This window comes from Botrytis deweyae (genome assembly GCF_014898535.1).
Source record: "Botrytis deweyae strain B1 chromosome Unknown BDEW_003, whole genome shotgun sequence".
NCBI lineage: Eukaryota > Fungi > Ascomycota > Leotiomycetes > Helotiales > Sclerotiniaceae > Botrytis > Botrytis deweyae.
In genome coordinates this window covers 626,661-645,591 of record NW_024066210.1, presented here as the reverse complement: position 1 = coordinate 645,591, position 18,931 = coordinate 626,661, and the positions used below count along the sequence as shown (strand labels likewise).

The following is an 18,931-nucleotide window of genomic DNA, read 5'->3' as shown; positions in this document are numbered from 1 at the left end:
TGGCGTTGCCTCTTACCCTAAAGTGATATTAGGCTTTCAGCTTAATGGCCAGGGGGGGTTACATTATCCTCCCAGAAAAGCCTAGATTTTCATACCGTTGAAAGAAGGGGAGTTTATTCGCCATATGGTTGTAGAATCTTCCAAATTTGTGTTTCTCGGAAGATTGTCATTGTATTCAAGTACGCGAGTACAAGATATGCCTCTATTGTAATGATATCAAGATAATCACCTCAAAATAGTTACCCCATAAAAGTCGTACCGAACGTTTTGTACAATTGTCAATGTCAGAATGAATGCCGAATCATCTTAATCCTTTTCAGCCTCTACTATTTGTGCTTAGTTGCGACTTTCTGCCAGAAAGAAGTTAAGATCTACAGGGACCCCGGAGTACAACGCAGCGCTAAATGAGCAAGTGTTTGATTTAAATCTCAACACGGATTTGAAGACCCGTTTGGGCCTATCACGCAAATCTAATCCACACTCTCCCTGTCCACTTCCCGTCTCCTCACATCTTCTAGGCTAGAAGCCTCATGGAACCATGTACGATTTATCTAGGCGTAAAGGTTTCCCCTGTTTGCCATGTGTATTTTCGTATTACCTTTTATCTCTCTTGCCCGTGTCGATTGACATGCATCAAGCAATCCTCTCGAACTCATCAATTTGCATCATCTAAAAGCTTTGGCACGAACGAGTCCGAGAATTGCAACATCGTTATTCTGTCGAGGTATCTCTCCACTCTTCTACACACGGTTCAATTAGCTTCAATGAACTTATATGTACCAACATCTGTGACCTGTCAGTAGGGCTTGTCTTTGACTCCTGATTTCGTCTTTCTTCTGGATGTAACCCACAAGTTGCCATTTTAAACCCCAAAATTCGATTCGGTACCGACGAAGGAGATGTTGGACGCAGAATCTTCTTCATTGACGCCTCTACCGGAATCCCTCTCTCATGGTTTAGTTGCTGTCGCGACCTTTGGTCTGTTATCATTCTTCTGTTCGATTAGTTTATTCGTCTACCTCACATACAAGATCTTTTCATGGAAGAAGAAAACACACATCGGTCCAGGTGCAGGTCAAGCAACGTCTTCTGTTAATCAATTCTTATTTCTGATATACAATTTACTATTGGCGGATATTCAACAAGCATTAGCATTTTTACTCAACATCAGCGCGCTCAAGAACAATGGAATTATAGTTGGAACGTCAACATGTTGGGTTCAAGGATGGTTTGTATCGACGGGAGATTTGGCTAGTAGTGTATTCATCGCTGCCATCGCATGTCACACATTTCTCAGTGTCGTAAAGAAATACCGTGCTCCACAATGGGCATTCTATACGGTAATTGGAGGATGTTGGGTATTCATCTACGGATTGGCCATCATCGGTGTCGCAATGCACCCACATGATCTTTACGTGAGGGCTTCTGCTTGGGTAAGTTCTTTCACTTTATACGTATCTAGAAATACATCTAATGATCACGCACAGTGTTGGATTGGAGATAAATATCAAGATGAACGTCTATGGCTTCATTACTTTTGGATATTCGGTGCCATGTTCGGAACCATTCTCATCTACGCCTGTATCTTCATCTACATTAGTCATCAATCGCGTTCCGCGCCTCCCGGAAATCAAGCATCCGATCTTCACGGCGCTCAACCTCTTATGATTCTCTATCCTTTGATCTATACGATTTGTACGATTCCACTTGCCGCCGGACGTATTGCCGCACTAGCCGGGTCGGATGTCAGTCTGAGTTATTACTGTGTGGCGGGTAGTATGATTGCGTGTAATGGATGGTTAGATGTACTATTATATGCCAGTACCAGAGCGGAAATCGTGTTTAGTGAGTATGCACCAGGCGCGGAAACGGGTTTGGAAACATTCGCTTTTATGGGAAAAGGACATTCGTTGGGTACAACGACGACTATCGAAGCTGGGGGGTTAAAGGCTGCTGTGAGGGGGAATAGAGGGAGTGGTAATTTGGGACGGAGAGGACATGGAGCGAGTGATAGCACGGATAATCTTTACAAGATGGGAGATATTTCCGTGGCGAAAAATGTTAGTGTTCGTGTGAGTATAGCACGAGAGGGAGAGTTAGGGATTGGAGGATACCAAAGGGGGACACCGGGAAGTAAAGATGATAGTGAAGATCATGGGAGTGATTCGGGGTGGGATAATATGAAGGGTAGAAGGAGTGAAAGTGGGAAGAGTGGATTTAGCGACATGGCTTAATCTTTTGATCTTGAGTTAAGATCTTAGATAATGTCATTGATACTTGATGATTATTTCTTTTGTTAATTGCATTGCAAGGAGTAGATGGATTTTTTTGAGCACTGGCTCTTGCATTTACATCGCATTGATACCCAATAAGTACAATACTGTCTGATTATTAGTGGATATGACATGTACATACATAGTACATGATAACTATTCACATCTTTTTGTTATTAGACAGAGTTTCTCAACTTGTACATAGGAAGATACACATACAGATACACATCTGAAATACACACACACATGACATTCGATACCTTCCATTTAGTGTAACAATCAGGATGACTTCTTCCGTCATCAAAGCCACTCCATGAATGAGTATACTGCCAAGAACGAAGTCAGCAGCCATTTAGGCTACCATAAATCTCAAACCTACTGAACAGCTCCCCGCAAAAACACGGCATCTATAAATATTCAACATCGCCTCATCATTTACGTTACATCCAAGATCTAGAAGCTTACCAATACCATACCCGACTAGCACTCGACATCAGCGTAACTAAGATTTCCAACCCATCCGAAACATGGCATCCGCAAGCGGTGTGAAACCTACTCTAGTCGATCTCCTCCAAACACCAATTTCTCAAAGTCTTCCAGCTGATATTGTGGAGTCGATATTGTTACAACCATTGTTTCTACAAATTCCGTATGCGCTGAATCTTCGCACAATATCGGCTCCTCTTCTCCCGTCAAATCGGGTATTTGTCTCCGGTTCTTTGTCTCATTTACCGTCTTCCTTACTTGCTCTTCTGGAGTCTCAATACAATGTTAAGACTATATACTCATTTTTGTCGTCATCAGAAGAACCAATACTAAAGCCACCTACCTAGGTGAATAACATAGAAATAATTCGAGATGAAGGGAATGGCAATAATGTAGTCAAAAATATACAAATCAATAGCCGACTTCGCAGGAGAGGGTGGAAAAACAGCATTTGTAAAGATGTATGGGGAGGGAATTTTAAAAGGGTACAAAAACGGCATTCGGAAAGTTTTCGGAAAGGTAGGAGATATCAAGGGAGGAAACATATTATTCCACTGTACTGCAGGCAAAGTTCGTACAGGCGTTGTCGCTGCATTAATACTTGCTTTCTTTGGTGCCTCGAAGGAGGAAATTACGCTGGATTATGCATTAACACGTATTGGGACTGAACCACATAGAGAAAGCTTGTTACAAGAGATGTCGAAATGGGTAGGAGAGAAAGGTTTGGAACAGCCGGACTAGATGATTTGTCTAGTCCAAAGGGGGAAAATGTCATCGCATTTTTGAATTGGATGGATGTGGAATAGGGATGTGATGTGGAGCAGAATGTGAACTGTTATGAGCATGTAGAAGGTAGGAGATAGAATGGTGTTGAGGGATGGCTCATTAAGAAGTGTGGATTTGAAGGTAATGAGTTGGAGAATATTCGTAGGGCTTTTATCTAGTTTGAAGATATTTGGAATTGTATACCAAAAATTGAGATGTTGTCTTAGAAATGTGGAACACACTAAGCTCGTCGCCCGATCCCAACTCGAATAGTCCCTTACGTTGTCTGCTGATAAACTGACTGCTGCTGTCTACATAGATATGTCCAGCGTTTACAGTCAATACTCACCTCGGTATGCACATCTGAAAGGTCAGCAAGTTCAATATTCACACGCATGATATCTGCTGCTTAGTTTTCAATGTGTTTATTATTTTGTAGCTAGTGTGGCCGAGAACAGGCTACCTAAAGGGTTTTCTGTCATTCAATTCCCGATTCCCAATCTCCCATTTTGATCGTTATCATCTATAGCAGAATATAGAGCAAAGATACATGTAAAGACTTTGATATCCGCCCCGGAAATGTAATTTTTGCAGCCTCAAAGTGCATAGGTCCGAATAACCTTAGAACCCTCAAAAATCCAGATGAAAATGTGAGCCTACTGAAGCTTGGTGATCATGGGTATTGGACGTCGCGAAGGAAACGATGGCATGTTGAAAATATCTTGGACCTCCCTCCAACTTCCATGAGAAATTACTACTCCTCCAGAAGCAAGAAAATACAAAGCGCTTAGTCGTCGCCAATAACAATGAGAAGTTCCTTCTCGAAGGGTTCCTCCTCGAGGGGTTTCATAATATTCTCGTCTTCTTCATCAAAAAGCTCCTTGAAGTAGTCATATTCACCGAGCAATGATCCATCCTCATTACATCTTATAAAAGCGTTGGGTTCCCACTCGTTTGAACCGCCATAAGGGGTCATCTCGAAGAAGTTGAACATCTCTTGAATCATGAAGATAAATTAGTCTAGTCTTCAATATATGTATTTGAGTAGGGGTTCAATAACCTACCAGAGCTGTAGTAAGCTGCTTCAAATTTCTCCTTTCCACAGAAAGGAGTGTCATTGTTGGTGTTGCACCCAGAATTTGGGCTGACTAGGTTGACTGGGGTGACTAGAAATGTTAGCCCATCGAATAAACTCAGTGAAATTATCAAAGTTTGTGAACATACCTGAAGTAAAGTTGGTTTGAAACTTGTTTTGTGTAGCCATGGGTTTGACTTCATGGTTTGTCATGACTTGATGATCCAGAACAGCTGCAGTAGCCATCCTACAACCAGTGCTTTCAATGCTTCCTATGCTTCTTCTGTCTTCAACCGGACTGGCCATCAAATAGCCTGGGGATACAATATCTTGACATTGAGATTCATTTTGTGAGGAGGTGTTCATAGTTTTCAGGTTCTGAAATTTTCTCCTTGGTAGATTATAATTCAAACCCCAAACTCCAGACTTCAAAAAACTCCTTGTTGAGTTCAGCGCTAAGAAAAGTTAAGAGAGAAAAGCAGACCAGTGGGAGAACAAAGTTGTTCGAGCTTGAGGACATTGAAATTTATTAAGAAACAAGGTACTGTAAAATGCAGACATGGCCGGGTCCACCACCAATGAGAAGTCTCTTTAGCTACCAGAAAAAATGGGGGGGGTCACATATAATCAGTGAATTCAAGGCCTAAGTTCTGCTTCGATTTCATTCCAACATGTTCTGAATCTGCATTTGCCTTGCTTGTCTGCACACAATGCTCTTTGAGCTTTGCATGAAGGAGCTCATCTGTACTTCTGGGGCTAGTGAATCTATGTGAATGAGCTTTTGAGAAGTAGTCCTGGGTAGATGATGAATGTAATTTGAACAAAATTCCAAGCTGACAATCAACCTCAAAAAGCTACAATCTGGTTTGGAAACGCTGGAACGAATGAAAGCAAAGAAGTTTGCAAAGTAAAAACGAGTGTCTAACAGAACTCGAAGTTTGAGTACTGCATATATATCATGAACATAAAGTCAAATTCAAATTTTTGGACCTCTTCACTTTACTCACATGGCATCTCGCCATGTTAAGAATGCCTCATAATTAAAAAGCCAAAGAAGGATCCCCTTGCCTTGAGCAAGGGAACCACAAAGATGAAGCATCAGCAATTACATATCACTTATAGCGGTCCTCCAAACCCTTGAGGTGTGTCGTAGAAGAGAACCACAGTTGATTCCATCCTTCTTGGTATCAATCTATGCCAGCTATAAGCGGAAACTTACCCACTGTGAAGAAGATACAGCGCCTGATAATAAGAGCTCTTGCCAAATCTGATTTCTGGATGATAATAAACCTACCTGGTCAGCTGTATAGCCTCCTTTACAACTGCATTTCAGAATAGCATTTGCCTAGATAAAATGCTACACATCTCATCCGAAGCTTTCGGTGCCCAAGTGGTGAAGTTTGAAGATGCGCAAAGTAATGGAAAGGATCTTCGGATGAGTAAGTTTCAGTTGGTCCATTCATACAGACGTCAGATGAAGAAGAAATATCGGTTTCTTAAGCATCAAACAATAGTTAATGTAGCGAGACAAACTTATTGAGCCGTAGCTGCCACCTTGTTTCTGCTCAGCTCAAGCTGCCAAAATCAGGAGGCTAAGCCTCAATTGATAGGTATGCAAAGAATGCAGTACCTGATTTGATGAGGGACGTTGTTAAAGTCATCCCGCATCTCATGAGCTACTGAGCAAGACATATGCTCAGTGCTTAGAATCGCGCAGAAATGACCGGCCAGAACACACCAGTTTCTATTTCAAGCTCATCAATAGCCTATCCACCCTAGCTGTTGAGACATTATAAGACAAATTTTGCTGAAACAATCCAAACAACTTAGCTAGTATATCCTACTATATGCGGTAATGATGTGCGAATTGCGCTGATAGATTTCTCGTGCATTCGGTATCGTTCTCGAGGGGTCATAACCCGCGATCATTGAAAGAAATATAGATGAATGAGACAACGAGTGGATAGTATACTACGACCATTAAGGGCAGACAATGAGGTTTCGGATGGAGAGATTCGTATGGAACTACTAAATCATCAGATGAATTGATTGTTGATCTTGAATACAAAGCCGGAAGATGTTTGTCGTGGGGTAACGCAAATGAGACCACATGGTCTCCGTATTTTGGGGGTGGGGGCACCACGAACCTCAATGAACCAAATGTCTACGGTTCTTGCGACAAGGTCGAAGGAAGAGATGATTGATGATGTTCGGTAATGTTACTGTCAAGGGAATCAAGGAGACTTCGAATGTATTACATTGGTAAAGCTTGTATCGGCGATAATTCATTACCAACAACCCTTCGAGGATGCAAGTGCTATCCAGCCCTCCAGTTCTATATCTGCGATTGCTTCAGCGTTGGTTTGAGTTTTTTTTTATTCAAATCCCCCCCTGGATAATAACCTATGTAATGTTATTCGTCTGGCGATCATGCTGAGATCTTATTATCGAAACCCAAGCCGGCATACGAGTGTGTGTGATGTACCAAGCGGTTGATTCTATCGAATGCCCAACAAGTGTTGAGCTGCTTTTAATAAGATGTATCTGCAATGAAGCGAGAGTTCTGTTTGTGTGGAAGCGATATATACCATTATCCAAAGGTCCGTCTATGTGCAAATCATTGAGCAATTGAAGGGAGAGGAAGAGCGAGCTTAGAAGTTGAAGGCTACTGTTGAACAAATAGAGATGGATTGATAATGTTGACGTGTCTCAAGGTCATTTTTAAGCCAGAGAAATACATACAACCAGCATTCTTTATAGATGATCGAGCGTGCCAAACTAGCAAAGCTATTTTCCTTCTCAGACGCACTGAGATCGTGCCAAGGTTAAGATCGGAGAGGGAGCTGATTTGATTTTTGATGCTGAAAGCTATGTATGAAGTCGATCAGATAAGTATAAGTCATTGCTGCAGAACCAGTCAGATATTTCGCTAATCTATCTATCATGATCAGGTTGACGGCCATCCCGCTCTTTCCTATTCCCAATTTCCGATCCTCTTGTCCCTAGGAAAAGAACATGGAGCAATTTCACAATTCCTTACTCAATTCTATCGTAATTATAGATGTCTCGACGGGGGAAATCAGTGAGTCCTTTCCACGATTTTGTTAAATATCATATCCACATAAAGTTGTGAGAAATCTCTTTGTACCAAAAACAACATCTAAACAACCCCTCCGTAAATCCAAGTACAAGGTATGAACAACCGCAACGATATGTGTATAATAAAATGTCTCCGAACCAAACATATCACCATCAAACAATTCAACTATCATCATCATCATCATCATCATCATCATCACCATCATCACCATCATCATCAACAAAAACAACAACCCGATTCCAACACCCCACGAACTTCTCACCCCACAAACTTCTCACCCCAAAAAACCCCGCCCCAAAACCCCCAAAATGCCCATCCTATGGGACCCCTCAATCCACCCCCCCTCCCTCGCCTGCCAAGTCTGCAAATTCCAAAAGGTAAAATGCTGTTGTTGCGGACTCATGGGGTACAAGACTATCGGCGATGGTTGCACCACCTGCTGTAACTATCTCACCGGTCCCACATTCGATGGAGATGCGGATGTTACGTGGATTGACGAGGCGTTGTGTCCGGAGTGTTCGCCGCTGGGATAAGGTAAGTTGTGATTCGATTGGACGAGATCCGGAGTCGAGTGGCTTGAGGATTCAATTATCATTTCTTTGTTTTGAAACTTTGTTTAAGGTAGGCAAATTTCTCTTTGTGGTTCTTTGTCTTGCTTGTTGGCGAAACTCGTGACTTTTCTTTTTGTTTGGTTACTTAATATAAATTTGTTTGCTTAAATAACTTTGTCTAATTCAGTGAGCGAGTATGTGTTGTGAATTGGTTCTGACTAATATCATTCTTGTAATCTTTGATGTTATCACTGGTGAGAAACCTCATGCCCCTTTGACCCCTGGAATATCATAATGATTGTGAATTAGGAAGGTACTTGATGAAAACTGGCCCAGCAGGTGCCAAATCTTCAAGCTAATGTCGTAAATAAAGAGAATCTTTACCGTTTCATCTCATTACTCTCCATAGCTTAGAGACTTTTAAGAAACTCTCACCCAGTCAGTCAACATACTCACTTAGACCCCTTCACATTGTACATGCTACTCTCAAAGTTTCCATAGAAAATAAATTATACTACTAAAATATAAAAAAATCATAAATACATTCATTCCCCATACATAAATCATTATCCCCAATTACAGTACTAATCAACTGCTATCAGCCGAAATCCACTTTCATATCAAAAATCGGCTTTTTGCTATATTTTGAAATACAAAAATCTTTATTATTTATAATTCAAATTATCTAAAAATTTATTTTTGGAAAGTTTTTATAATAATAATTGATATTTTCAAAATTTTAAATCTCTTAAAAATTTATATTATAAAGATTTATATGATTAAATTAAAATATTAAAAAAGTTATTTGATTTTCGCTTATTTTATTAATAAATTTGATTTTTTAAGAAATATTTTATTTTTTATTTATATAATTTAATTAATAAAAATTCTAAAAATAATTTGTTTTATTTTTATTATATTTTTATTTAAAATAAATTAATCGATATAAAGAAATATTATATTATCTTATAAATCATAAAGAAATCTATAATTATAAATGATGAGTTTTGGTATAAAAAGGCATTTGGCTGATAGTAGTTGGTATTAACTGTACCCAATATCGCAACCTATGAACCATTATGAAACCCCACAATTATCCACTTCCAACAACCTCCCATCTATGCAAGCTGACCTCTAACAACGCCCAATGGGAAAAGATTTGTATGAGCATCCGTAAAGAATCCTGCTGGATTAGCTTCAATCTGAGCAACCTTGAAACCGGTACCAGTATCAGGTCCTCCATTAGGAGCATTGATACCAGTTGTGAAAGGACCAGTCATACAGCCCACACTGACTCTACGATGATCATCGCCGACTGGATTTGGGAATGCAAGACGAGGAGGTCCAGATGCACCGCGAGCGGCTTCGTGGATATGTGTTGCTGTTTTGGCGGGAGATTGATATGTTCCGGCTACGTTGAGGAGTGTGATGTTCTGGATTCATATAAAAGTTAGAGGTAATTCGATGATTTAGATTTATGAAAACAAGTACTTACGTAGCAAATAGTATCTTGATGAGCGTTGATTCCATAATTGAAATACCCGACAGCATCAGAAGGGCCCGGAACGGAGACGGTACCATTGCGTACTTCGGATCCGAGAGCAACGACATTGTATGTGCTAGTGAAGACAAAAGGTGATCCGCCGCTTTGAGCAGCTGGAGCGACTGCCATATTGGCTGGTACATCGGGGGATTTTGGGTTGTCCTTGGAAACATCTTGGTCGCTTACTGGGGCCCCGTTTGCCCATTGATAACTACCGTAGGATGCATAAGTTGCGCCGTCTGCAGGAGCCGCGATGGCTGTGGTTGTGAAGAGGAAAGTCGCAGCTGTGGCGGCAATGGTGAACTTCATATTGACTGAATCGGGATTTGTTTTATAAGAAGCATTAAAGTATTGGATGTTTGATTGTTCAAAGAGTAGAGAGCTTAGAATGTTGATTGAGCTGTGATTGTGTTGATGAAGAAATATGATTGAGACCAGACTTTCACCTCCTTCTTATACATATTTCCCATTCTCATTTTTGCTTTGGGACAATTGATCTCATGGCTAGACTTTTACTTGCCAAGAATTTGAGCTGAGAAGTTAAGGATTGGAATATAGAAACCAGTCGTGATACCAAGCATGAAGTGAAAAGCACTGATATCGCCAAGTATGAAATCATGGCTGTGAAAGTTGACGTCCAGAAGCTTTTCTAGACCTCAAGGGCAAAAAGTAAACAAATATCGCTTCGAGGTACGGAGTAGCTTCAATATTTACTGCGGATTGTAGTATTTGGAAGAATATTCACTAGATATTTCTTGGCCTTCTTGTTTATATTCAATTTGGGAATTTCGTAAATGCCAAGTTCCCCGCACAACTCTGAATTGGGAAAAGAGAATGGGGATCTTGAGAAACCAGATGAATAAATGTGGATAGAGTGTATGAATAAGGTTCAGTTGGCAAGCTATTTAAGTAATACTCATGAAGCCATGCCGTCATTGTGCCAAGCTTCAATAATCCCGCCACTACACTGCCAAATCGGTTACCAGTACTACAGGTTAAGCTTAAGTAACTGAATCCAGTACCGAAATGTTGTTATTATCATCTGAATGTACCGCAGTGAATCCATATGTAAGCTGATATTGAGAGATAAGATTGATATTGAGGCGACAACCCTATCTGCCAAGCAAAGTAAAATATCTTGACAAAGTGCTATACGTGGAGTGTAGTATGATCCATATAGCCGACGGGGGACATAAATGTGTGTAGCTCCCCTTAGCAGAATGCGTGTAGAGGCGGAGAACCAAGATCAAGACAACAATACGAGCGGTGGCTTGGAATCATTGTACCCCCGACGGGAACACCCAGCAACTGGACCTGATCCATCATTGTGGCTTCTCCGGCAATCCATCATTCCGTTGGAAGCGGAAATCTTGGCAAGATTTGTGGCAATCCTCTCAATCTGATATCCACGAGAAAGCCCCAAAATCCTCTTCTCAAAATCACTGATGTCCACCCCTTCTCAACTCAACCTCGTCTCCCAATGTAATCATACTGGATACGGAGTCGTTATTTCTTCTCAAAGTATTTCGTTTCGCAATCAACATCGCATTCATGTTCCTATCACCTATTGTCCAATCTATTCGCTTCATACTTGGAGTGCAGCTTGTATTGCCGCATGGAATCTCAAGTGAGGCTCGAGCATCTTGTCTGAACCGACAACCCTTTGCCTCTTCTTCTCCGAAATCTGCAGTTTGCCTTAGTGAGAATAACTGATATTTGTTGATCATATCACGGCAGATAGTGATGTGAGTAGTGATGCAAAGGCAGTGGGTATATCGTTGGATTGTTATGAGACACATGTTATCGTATTTGGTGGATTTGGCGATATCGTGAGTTTGTGGAATTTTTCGTATCAAGAAGAAGCTCAATATCATTCGTCGCGAACTTGATATGGGTAGTGGAAAGGTACGGTAGAAGCTGACCAAGAGATGGATCTCTGAGTTGTTTTGAATCACTTCCTAATTAGTAAATGTACCTACCTAGGGCTACCTAGGTATGAATCACAAGGTCACCTGCAACGTTTGAAAGTCATAGTGGCTGTGCGTTCTCATACTCGCGGGAGTCTTGCAAACAATATAGTGAATGCAAAATGTTGCTCAAATGACCTCGGGAATGAAAGTACCTTAAGTATCGTTGAGATTCTTCATTTGGATTCAATTAAATAAAAGAATGCTCGAGCGACATATGAAAATTGTCACAATCCTAATATATCCATAACAACTTTGCTTTAGACTAGTGTCTCTGGGGACTAAAAAGCCTAGAGGATAAATCCATCCTAATGTTGCGCTTGAGAGAGTTTACCTAACGCAAAGATTTTCCAAAAGAATGCTTTATAAATCCAACCCGCGTTCAATTTATCAATCGCCCATCCTAATGTTGCGCCGGCTCCAGCAAAGAAACGCTGAGGTGGATTCATTTGAAGGATCTTTTGAACAACATGCTTGGTGTATGCTTCCACTTGTATTCCTCCTCCGATTCTGACTCAAGCTTCGTTAAGATCGGATTCGATTAATTTATAGGGAGAGTCTGCGGTGAAAGATCTTAGCAGGATATGAACAAAAGACTCGAGGATGATGATACATACCTTCTGGTAATATGTCCATCTGATTCCGAGTCAACATGGCGGTACCAACTGTACCTGAAGCCACATTGATGACGAATATTCCAAAAGGCTTAAGTTCAAGCTCCAAAATCGATATATACGAGTGTAGAGCGGCTTTTGATGCATTATAGAGTGATTGGGTTGGGATTGGCATATGCCCAGCCAGACTGCTAGAGAATGCAATCCTACTTCCAGGGCCAGCTTTCATTAAAAGCGGCATAAAGACTCTAGTGATCTCAACTATTCCAAGTATATTTGTACCGAAATCTTTAGAGCCAATGCGTAGTCACAATGCATGGCGAGGGTTATTGTTCGTACTCCGGCATTCTGGTAGAGGATATCAAGAGTTCCACCTGTGGCCGCAGACATTCTTTCGCAGGCTGCTTGGATTGAGGAAGGCGATGTTACATCGAGTTCAATCAAGGTAATATCAGGATCTTTCTCAAGAGATTTCATTGTACTGAGTCGACGAGAGCTGGCGAAAACATGGTAGTTTTGACGAACAAATTCGAGAGCGAGAGAATGCCCGATACTTCCATCACTACAACCTGTAATGAGAATTGTAGGTTTCTTTGCCATGCTGGCTGAAATGCTGAATGAAAGAAGGAAAGGTCCCGTCTCAAGATAGGAATGGGAAGAGTGATTTCGAGAATCTACTGGAGGTACAACATTGTCGCATACTAAGATATATGTAGTCCTCCATGGTGGAAGAATGGAGTGATTGTTGTGCCGTTTATCTTGGAGGATAATTAGTAAATACGAGAGTTGTGTTGCTAATCAATATATCAATTGAAGGAAGCAGATTTGGGGGAAAAGCTGGTGGTGTATGTTGGTGATGATGAAGGATGCTGTCGCGGTTGAAACATTATTGAATTTGTCTCAATGATTGGTTGGACCGCAATACCTTCTGAGAATAGTTTAGCTTCACTTGAGAAAGGGACGTGCACTGAACCTTGTGCATGCCTTCGCGCCCCTCTGTCTTGCATTTTCCTATCTTCCTGCATTATCTTCACATATCAATCAATTTTGTCAGCCATAATGATTTCCATATATGATTTTCAATGCATTTTCTTTGGAAAGTATTGCGAGCGAGAGAATGAGATTGGAGTTGGATGACTTTCATTCTTTTGGATCATCAAACTTGTAAATTTCTATTCGCTCTTGCTACTTGAACAGCAGCAACATCGTTTTACTTCATAATGGCACGTCGTCACGGCAAATTATCGAAAGGATGTCAGACTTGTAGGAAACGGAAGATCAAGTTAAGTTGCCTGGTTGGTTCCCGAGAGTTGCAATACATTACTGATCACAAGTTTAGTGTGACGAAGTGATGCCAGCTTGTAATCAATGTTTAAAAGCTGGCTGGAAGTGTCCACAATATGGAGATTCTTTGGAAAGAATGTTCCAGTACTCAGATGTGAGAGATTTCGAAAACTCTGCACATAATGAGCCTTTGAAGTCTAAAGAAAGGGCTTCCTGTATGATATATGGTACGCAACTTCTCATTCTTTGGCAAAAATGTCGCCTATGTCTTCAGCAGCCATCATTGATACTCCTTAAGCAGGCCCACTCATATTCAAGTCTCAACCACCACCTATCATTCTTTCCAAAGAGATTTCAAACACTATCAATGATCGTGCAATTGACTTCTTTCTTTCTACTCACATATTTCGGGACTCTGGTCCTGTCAAAGGATATTATGAGTATTTATTCTTTCATCGCAACGATCCCAATCTCAACCACACACTCTACACAACCATCACTGCAGTTTCTTTAGCTGCATATGCTTATGCTTTCAAATATCCGTTTCTTCTTCAGAAAGCAACTCAATCCTTTGGTTACGCACTCCATCTTGTCAATAAAGCATTGACATCCATCGAAGAGGCCACCAAATATTACACTATTATATCCGTGGCTCTGTTCAATACATTTGGAGTACTCACCTGTCAAAATTTAGATACCTTGATGGATTGTGATAGGCATATATCTGGTGCAACATGCATGCTAAAATTACGTGGGCTTCGTCAAATGGAGACTCGGCATGGACTTCAATTGTTTCTTCAAATGAATTCAATTCTCCTACAAAGTTGTATCTGGCATTCGTTTCGGGTTCCTGATGATTTGATTGAGTTACAGAAACACGCTGCAGGTTTTTTAGATGCAAATGATCCAGCCTGGAAGTTGAACGACCTGATTGTGGAATTGACCACGTTTCGTGCTGATATAAAGGATGGTATACTTCTTGAAAGTTCTTCCATAATTAGAGCAGCTATAGACTTGGACATAAAGTTTTCGTCTCTCGCGAGTGAGATGTCCAGATCACCCCCATGGCATTACAATTCTATTCCCATTGTATCTACATCAGGTACGATATTCGGTACACGTTATCATGTATACTCAGACCTCTGGGTAACTCAAATTTGGAATTATTTTCGTACCTGTCGCATATTCATTTATGAAGAAATTGGTAGACAATTTAAAGAGGGACAATTCATACATCCTATTGCCAGTATGGATTATTGTCTTTGGTTTACAACCTTACAAGAAATGATTGATGATATTTGTGCATCTCTACCTCAATACTATGGTGATGCTCCCAAAGTACATACTTCATCAGGAATTAGCGGCTCACCTGATCAAAACTTCATCACAGGTCCGCTATCTATTAGTGTCGTTCCTCATATCGCTGGTACTTATTTTCTTCTTTGGCCTCTACTTAATTCAGGTCGGATGACAATCTCAAATCTTCAGCGGGATTGGATTATTGGTAGATGCCGAGTTTTGGGAGATAAGACAGGTATCCAACAAATGTTCACCTTGGCAGATGTTTTGGAGAAGAGAGAGATGTTTCCCGTGTATGAAAGTTGCTTAGCAAATAATATATGATGTATCGCAAGACACTATAGTATTTGTTTTTGTATTTCTGGGTCTGATCATGCGTGTTTCCCTTCATGATCGTAATTACACATATCTCTAGGTGAAGTTTTTGCATTTCCCATTTCTTCTACGGGGACTAGGATATATTCTATGTTTTCGGTCATTTGTGATCGCTCCAAGCTCAATAGACACAGTCCCAAAACTCAAGTAACGCATCGTGGTTTTATCAAGTACCTACGAACGCTTTTAAAGTTTTCCTCTTTCATCTCTTAGACTAATTTACTCGTCCTACCAATATTTAGAAAACAAAGATCTTTAGGTTAAAAGTGATCACTTCACCGGAGATGCAAAATTCAAAATTTAATTTACTTTGTCTTCATAAATTTCATTACCAATATCTCATTATACATAAATCTATATTTTCCCCATCCATCTATTCAACAATGGCATACCATTTAAGTTCTCTCCCACTCACCTCCAAAATTGGAATCTCATTCCCATTCTTCCCTCTGAAACTAACCTGGTGAGCACCCTGCGCATACAAAACTGCACCCGATCCCGTGTTCGCAACCTTCTCTCCCACACTTTGCGCAGGGACAAATCCACCATTCGCAGCTCCCGCCCACGCAGTCGCATATTCACTATTTGTTCCGCGCATCGCTACACACACGGGTGTGATTCCCAAACTGGTAATCGCGATGCCGATATTATCGCCTGCGGAAACTTCTTGTCCGACGGGGATGGAAATGGCGAGGACGGCGGCGCTTAATTCTGCGGGTGTGACGTCGAGGGTAGAGAGGGTTTCCCATTGGTAGAAAGGGGAGAAGAGCGCGGTGGTGTTGGAGAAGCGGAAGATGGTGAGGGTGACGTTGTCGGTTGGGGCGTCGCCGGCGAGGTTGATGCTGACGGTTGAGAGGTTTCCGGCTTGCGGGGTGGAGAAGGTTTGGTAGAGGGCGTATTGGGGGAGCGAACAGTTGAGGTAGTAGTCTTGATGTTCGTTTCCGGAACCGAGGGGGGCGCTCTTGGCTAGGCCGTTGATGGGGGTACTGCTGTTGGTGGATGGGAGCGTGATGGTGGTGCTGAGGGAGGCGGAACAATCTAAATCTTGAATTGAACCGTCGGAGTTAAAATTGAGAACTTGAAATTGATGACCGTGTTGTGCGTTTCGGGGGCCGGCAAGGGGAGCGCTGGCTTGGATATCGGCTTGGTGCACGTAGGTTGCGTCACCGCCGGTAGAGGATGGAATGGTTAAAACACCGGTAGTTTGTCCACCGCATGTATCACTGCTGATGATTTGACGAGTCCATGGGCCGGAGATTTCGGTGGCGCGGTACATGATCAAGATTGTTCCTTGGCAGAAACCACACGTGTTGGATGCGGAGATGTAGTAGTATCCATCGCGGTAGAAAATATCTGGAGATTCGGCTTGGAAATCCACGAGATCTCCTACGGGGAGAACCTGTGTTGCGTTTCCAGTCGTGTTCATGAAATCGCTGGTGAGTTGCTGGATGTAGATGGACTGTTTGAAAGGAGGCCAGATGGATGCTCCGAGTGTGGTGTAATCAATGAGAGAATAGGCGATATAACCCGTTCCGTTGATCATGGCGACTGAGAAGTCACCCGCTTGCTGGGTTGCGGGTTCTGGTTGGTATCCCACGAGAGCACGGGAGGATTCAGGCACGAATCCGGAGGTGGGAGAAGAGGACGTGAAGATTACGTAGCCGGGAGTACCGGCGTTGACCCAGAGGATGTAGAGGGCACGAGCGGAATCATAAAGCATGTGCGGTCTTCCGCAATCGCCGGATGCTTCGCAGATGGTGGCTGTAGCGTTTTCTTTGGGGTCGAAGAGTAGACCGTTGGAGGACCACTGTATGATGTCAGATTAGTACTCCAATACAATTCATCCCATTATTTTTCAAGCAAAGGGTTCCAATTGGTTCTCAAACAAGCTGTGAAGCTCACAATATAGCAGAAGTGGAAAACTAAACATACTGTGACTAAATCCAGCGAACTCCAACTCTCGATTCCGCAGAAAGCTTCGCCACAGCCGAAGTTTAAGCCGTACCATAGAAATTGGCCTTCGAAATAATCGATCTTGCCAGAGGTGGAATCGATAAGATCACCGTCTGTGGAAAACATGTTGACGAAGGAATTGGATATCGTGGTGTTGAGACACGTTGCGGCTCCTAGGAGTGAAGAGCCTAGGAGGAGGGTGGAGAGGAGGGGATTCCTCATTTTTGTGGTTGGATGTGTAGATGTGTGATTTATGGTATGAGAATGAGAAGAAAGATCTTCTGTTCTGTTAATTTTTCAACTCCAGAAGAAGAGAGGAGGAGAGCGCGAGAGAATTAAGTATTAAAGAAGAGGATATATAAACAGCCTTCTTCACAATTCACAATTCACAACTTCAAACTTAGAACTTAGAACTTCAAAAAAAAGAAAGTTTAAGGGTTCAACCGCTCCTCTTTATATTACCGTTCATCCCATCCATCCGTCTCCCATCCATCCATCTCAACTCTTTGATCACCCCGTCATAACATGTCAAAGCCTCGGGTGCGGGTCCTAGCACCAGCACAACCACCTCTCCAAATGAATCAAGTACAACCAAAAAAAAAAAAAAAAAACCCCATCATCATCAAAGCCAAGTCCAACCCTCCCTCCAGTATCCATGAACCCCCCTGAAGCGTCCACCTCTCATTTACGTATTCCAATTCTCTTTCCGTATCCTCACCATCTCTCGTGGCTGGCAAACCACCCGACGATCCTCTTACCTTTCCATCGAGTACCCAGACGAGCCAGGTATGTAGGTAATACACATACGAAGTACAACGCAGCTGACATCCCCAGATTTCTCATTCCCCATACTTCCGCACGCACATCTTGCTTGAAGAATGGTTGGCTGGTCATTTACCATGGAATCCCATTTTTCACAGAGTGGACGTGGTGGGAACTGGTTGTTGGATGATGAGATGAATGCCCTTTTACACTATTAGTGTATTTCCTTCCACCTTTTCAGATCTTGGTATCATTACCTAGTGCTATGGTAGTGGAGTTTGCATGATGGATACCTAGGTATTTAGGTAATCAAATCTGATCACATCACATCACATCACATCAAATCCGATCAATCATCGAATGAAATACAGTAGTATGAAATATGCCACGCCGGCCGGTAAGATTTCTCGCAAGATGGGTAATCAATGGCAGTGAGTGCATACGGCTCGGATAGGGAATTTGTGGTGCTGTCGTCCACTCTCCAGATCCCCACATCCCCGCACTGGTTCCCCATCTTGTACTTTATTTTGTGGACGGATGGTGCATGGGTTGGGCTTGGGTATGGATGGTCGTAGGTAGGGAGAGGGAATTTGGATGGAAGAGGTGGGATGATGCGCGGATTTTTATTTGCATACCTACTTGGTGTATATTACTTGGGATAATGTTTTTGATTTGAATGGAAAAATTAGATAGATATGTATACTGTATAATATATATACAATATTACGAAATTAAAGATTCGAATATATATTTAGTATTTCTTGATTTTTATACATCTATTTATTTATTTATCTATTTATCTATTTATCTATTTATCTATTTATCTATTTATCTATTTATCTATATATCCACTAACCTACCTACTAAAATAATATTAATACCTA

The 18,931-nt window shown here is 41.7% G+C and overlaps 8 protein-coding genes across 8 annotated transcripts; 4 read left to right on the top strand and 4 right to left on the bottom strand.

The window, feature by feature from the left end:
• Positions 1-899: 899 nt before the first annotated feature.
• EAE98_001587 (uncharacterized protein) lies at positions 900-2,234 on the top strand (the record flags this gene model as incomplete). Its single annotated transcript, XM_038949206.1, has 2 exons — positions 900-1,433; positions 1,488-2,234. The coding sequence occupies 2 exons, from the start codon at positions 900-902 to the stop codon at positions 2,232-2,234; spliced, it is 1,281 nt and encodes a 426-aa protein (XP_038814191.1).
• Positions 2,235-2,800: 566 nt separating this feature from the next.
• Positions 2,801-3,106, top strand: EAE98_001586 (uncharacterized protein; the record flags this gene model as incomplete). The annotated part of the gene is made up of 1 exon (XM_038949205.1): positions 2,801-3,106. One exon carries the CDS (start codon positions 2,801-2,803, stop codon positions 3,104-3,106), a length of 306 nt encoding a protein of 101 aa, XP_038814190.1.
• Positions 3,107-3,218: 112 nt separating this feature from the next.
• Positions 3,219-3,500, top strand: EAE98_001585 (uncharacterized protein; the record flags this gene model as incomplete). The annotated part of the gene is made up of 1 exon (XM_038949204.1): positions 3,219-3,500. One exon carries the CDS (start codon positions 3,219-3,221, stop codon positions 3,498-3,500), a length of 282 nt encoding a protein of 93 aa, XP_038814189.1.
• An 811-nt stretch (positions 3,501-4,311) lies between these two features.
• Positions 4,312-4,965, bottom strand: EAE98_001584 (uncharacterized protein; the record flags this gene model as incomplete). Its single annotated transcript, XM_038949203.1, has 3 exons — positions 4,312-4,520; positions 4,589-4,690; positions 4,749-4,965. 3 exons carry the CDS (start codon positions 4,963-4,965, stop codon positions 4,312-4,314), a joined length of 528 nt encoding a protein of 175 aa, XP_038814188.1.
• Positions 4,966-9,327: 4,362 nt separating this feature from the next.
• Positions 9,328-10,102, bottom strand: EAE98_001583 (uncharacterized protein; the record flags this gene model as incomplete). The annotated part of the gene is made up of 2 exons (XM_038949202.1): positions 9,328-9,683; positions 9,746-10,102. The coding sequence occupies 2 exons, from the start codon at positions 10,100-10,102 to the stop codon at positions 9,369-9,371; spliced, it is 672 nt and encodes a 223-aa protein (XP_038814187.1). The 3' UTR covers positions 9,328-9,368.
• A 2,173-nt stretch (positions 10,103-12,275) lies between these two features.
• EAE98_001582 (uncharacterized protein) lies at positions 12,276-12,974 on the bottom strand (the record flags this gene model as incomplete). The annotated part of the gene is made up of 3 exons (XM_038949201.1): positions 12,276-12,319; positions 12,378-12,635; positions 12,686-12,974. The coding sequence occupies 3 exons, from the start codon at positions 12,972-12,974 to the stop codon at positions 12,276-12,278; spliced, it is 591 nt and encodes a 196-aa protein (XP_038814186.1).
• Positions 12,975-13,594: 620 nt separating this feature from the next.
• On the top strand, positions 13,595-15,281 carry EAE98_001581 (uncharacterized protein; the record flags this gene model as incomplete). Its single annotated transcript, XM_038949200.1, has 3 exons — positions 13,595-13,669; positions 13,714-13,885; positions 13,960-15,281. 3 exons carry the CDS (start codon positions 13,595-13,597, stop codon positions 15,279-15,281), a joined length of 1,569 nt encoding a protein of 522 aa, XP_038814185.1.
• A 424-nt stretch (positions 15,282-15,705) lies between these two features.
• EAE98_001580 (uncharacterized protein) lies at positions 15,706-17,507 on the bottom strand (the record flags this gene model as incomplete). The annotated part of the gene is made up of 2 exons (XM_038949199.1): positions 15,706-17,139; positions 17,265-17,507. 2 exons carry the CDS (start codon positions 17,505-17,507, stop codon positions 15,706-15,708), a joined length of 1,677 nt encoding a protein of 558 aa, XP_038814184.1.
• Between the last annotated feature and the right edge of the window lie 1,424 nt (positions 17,508-18,931).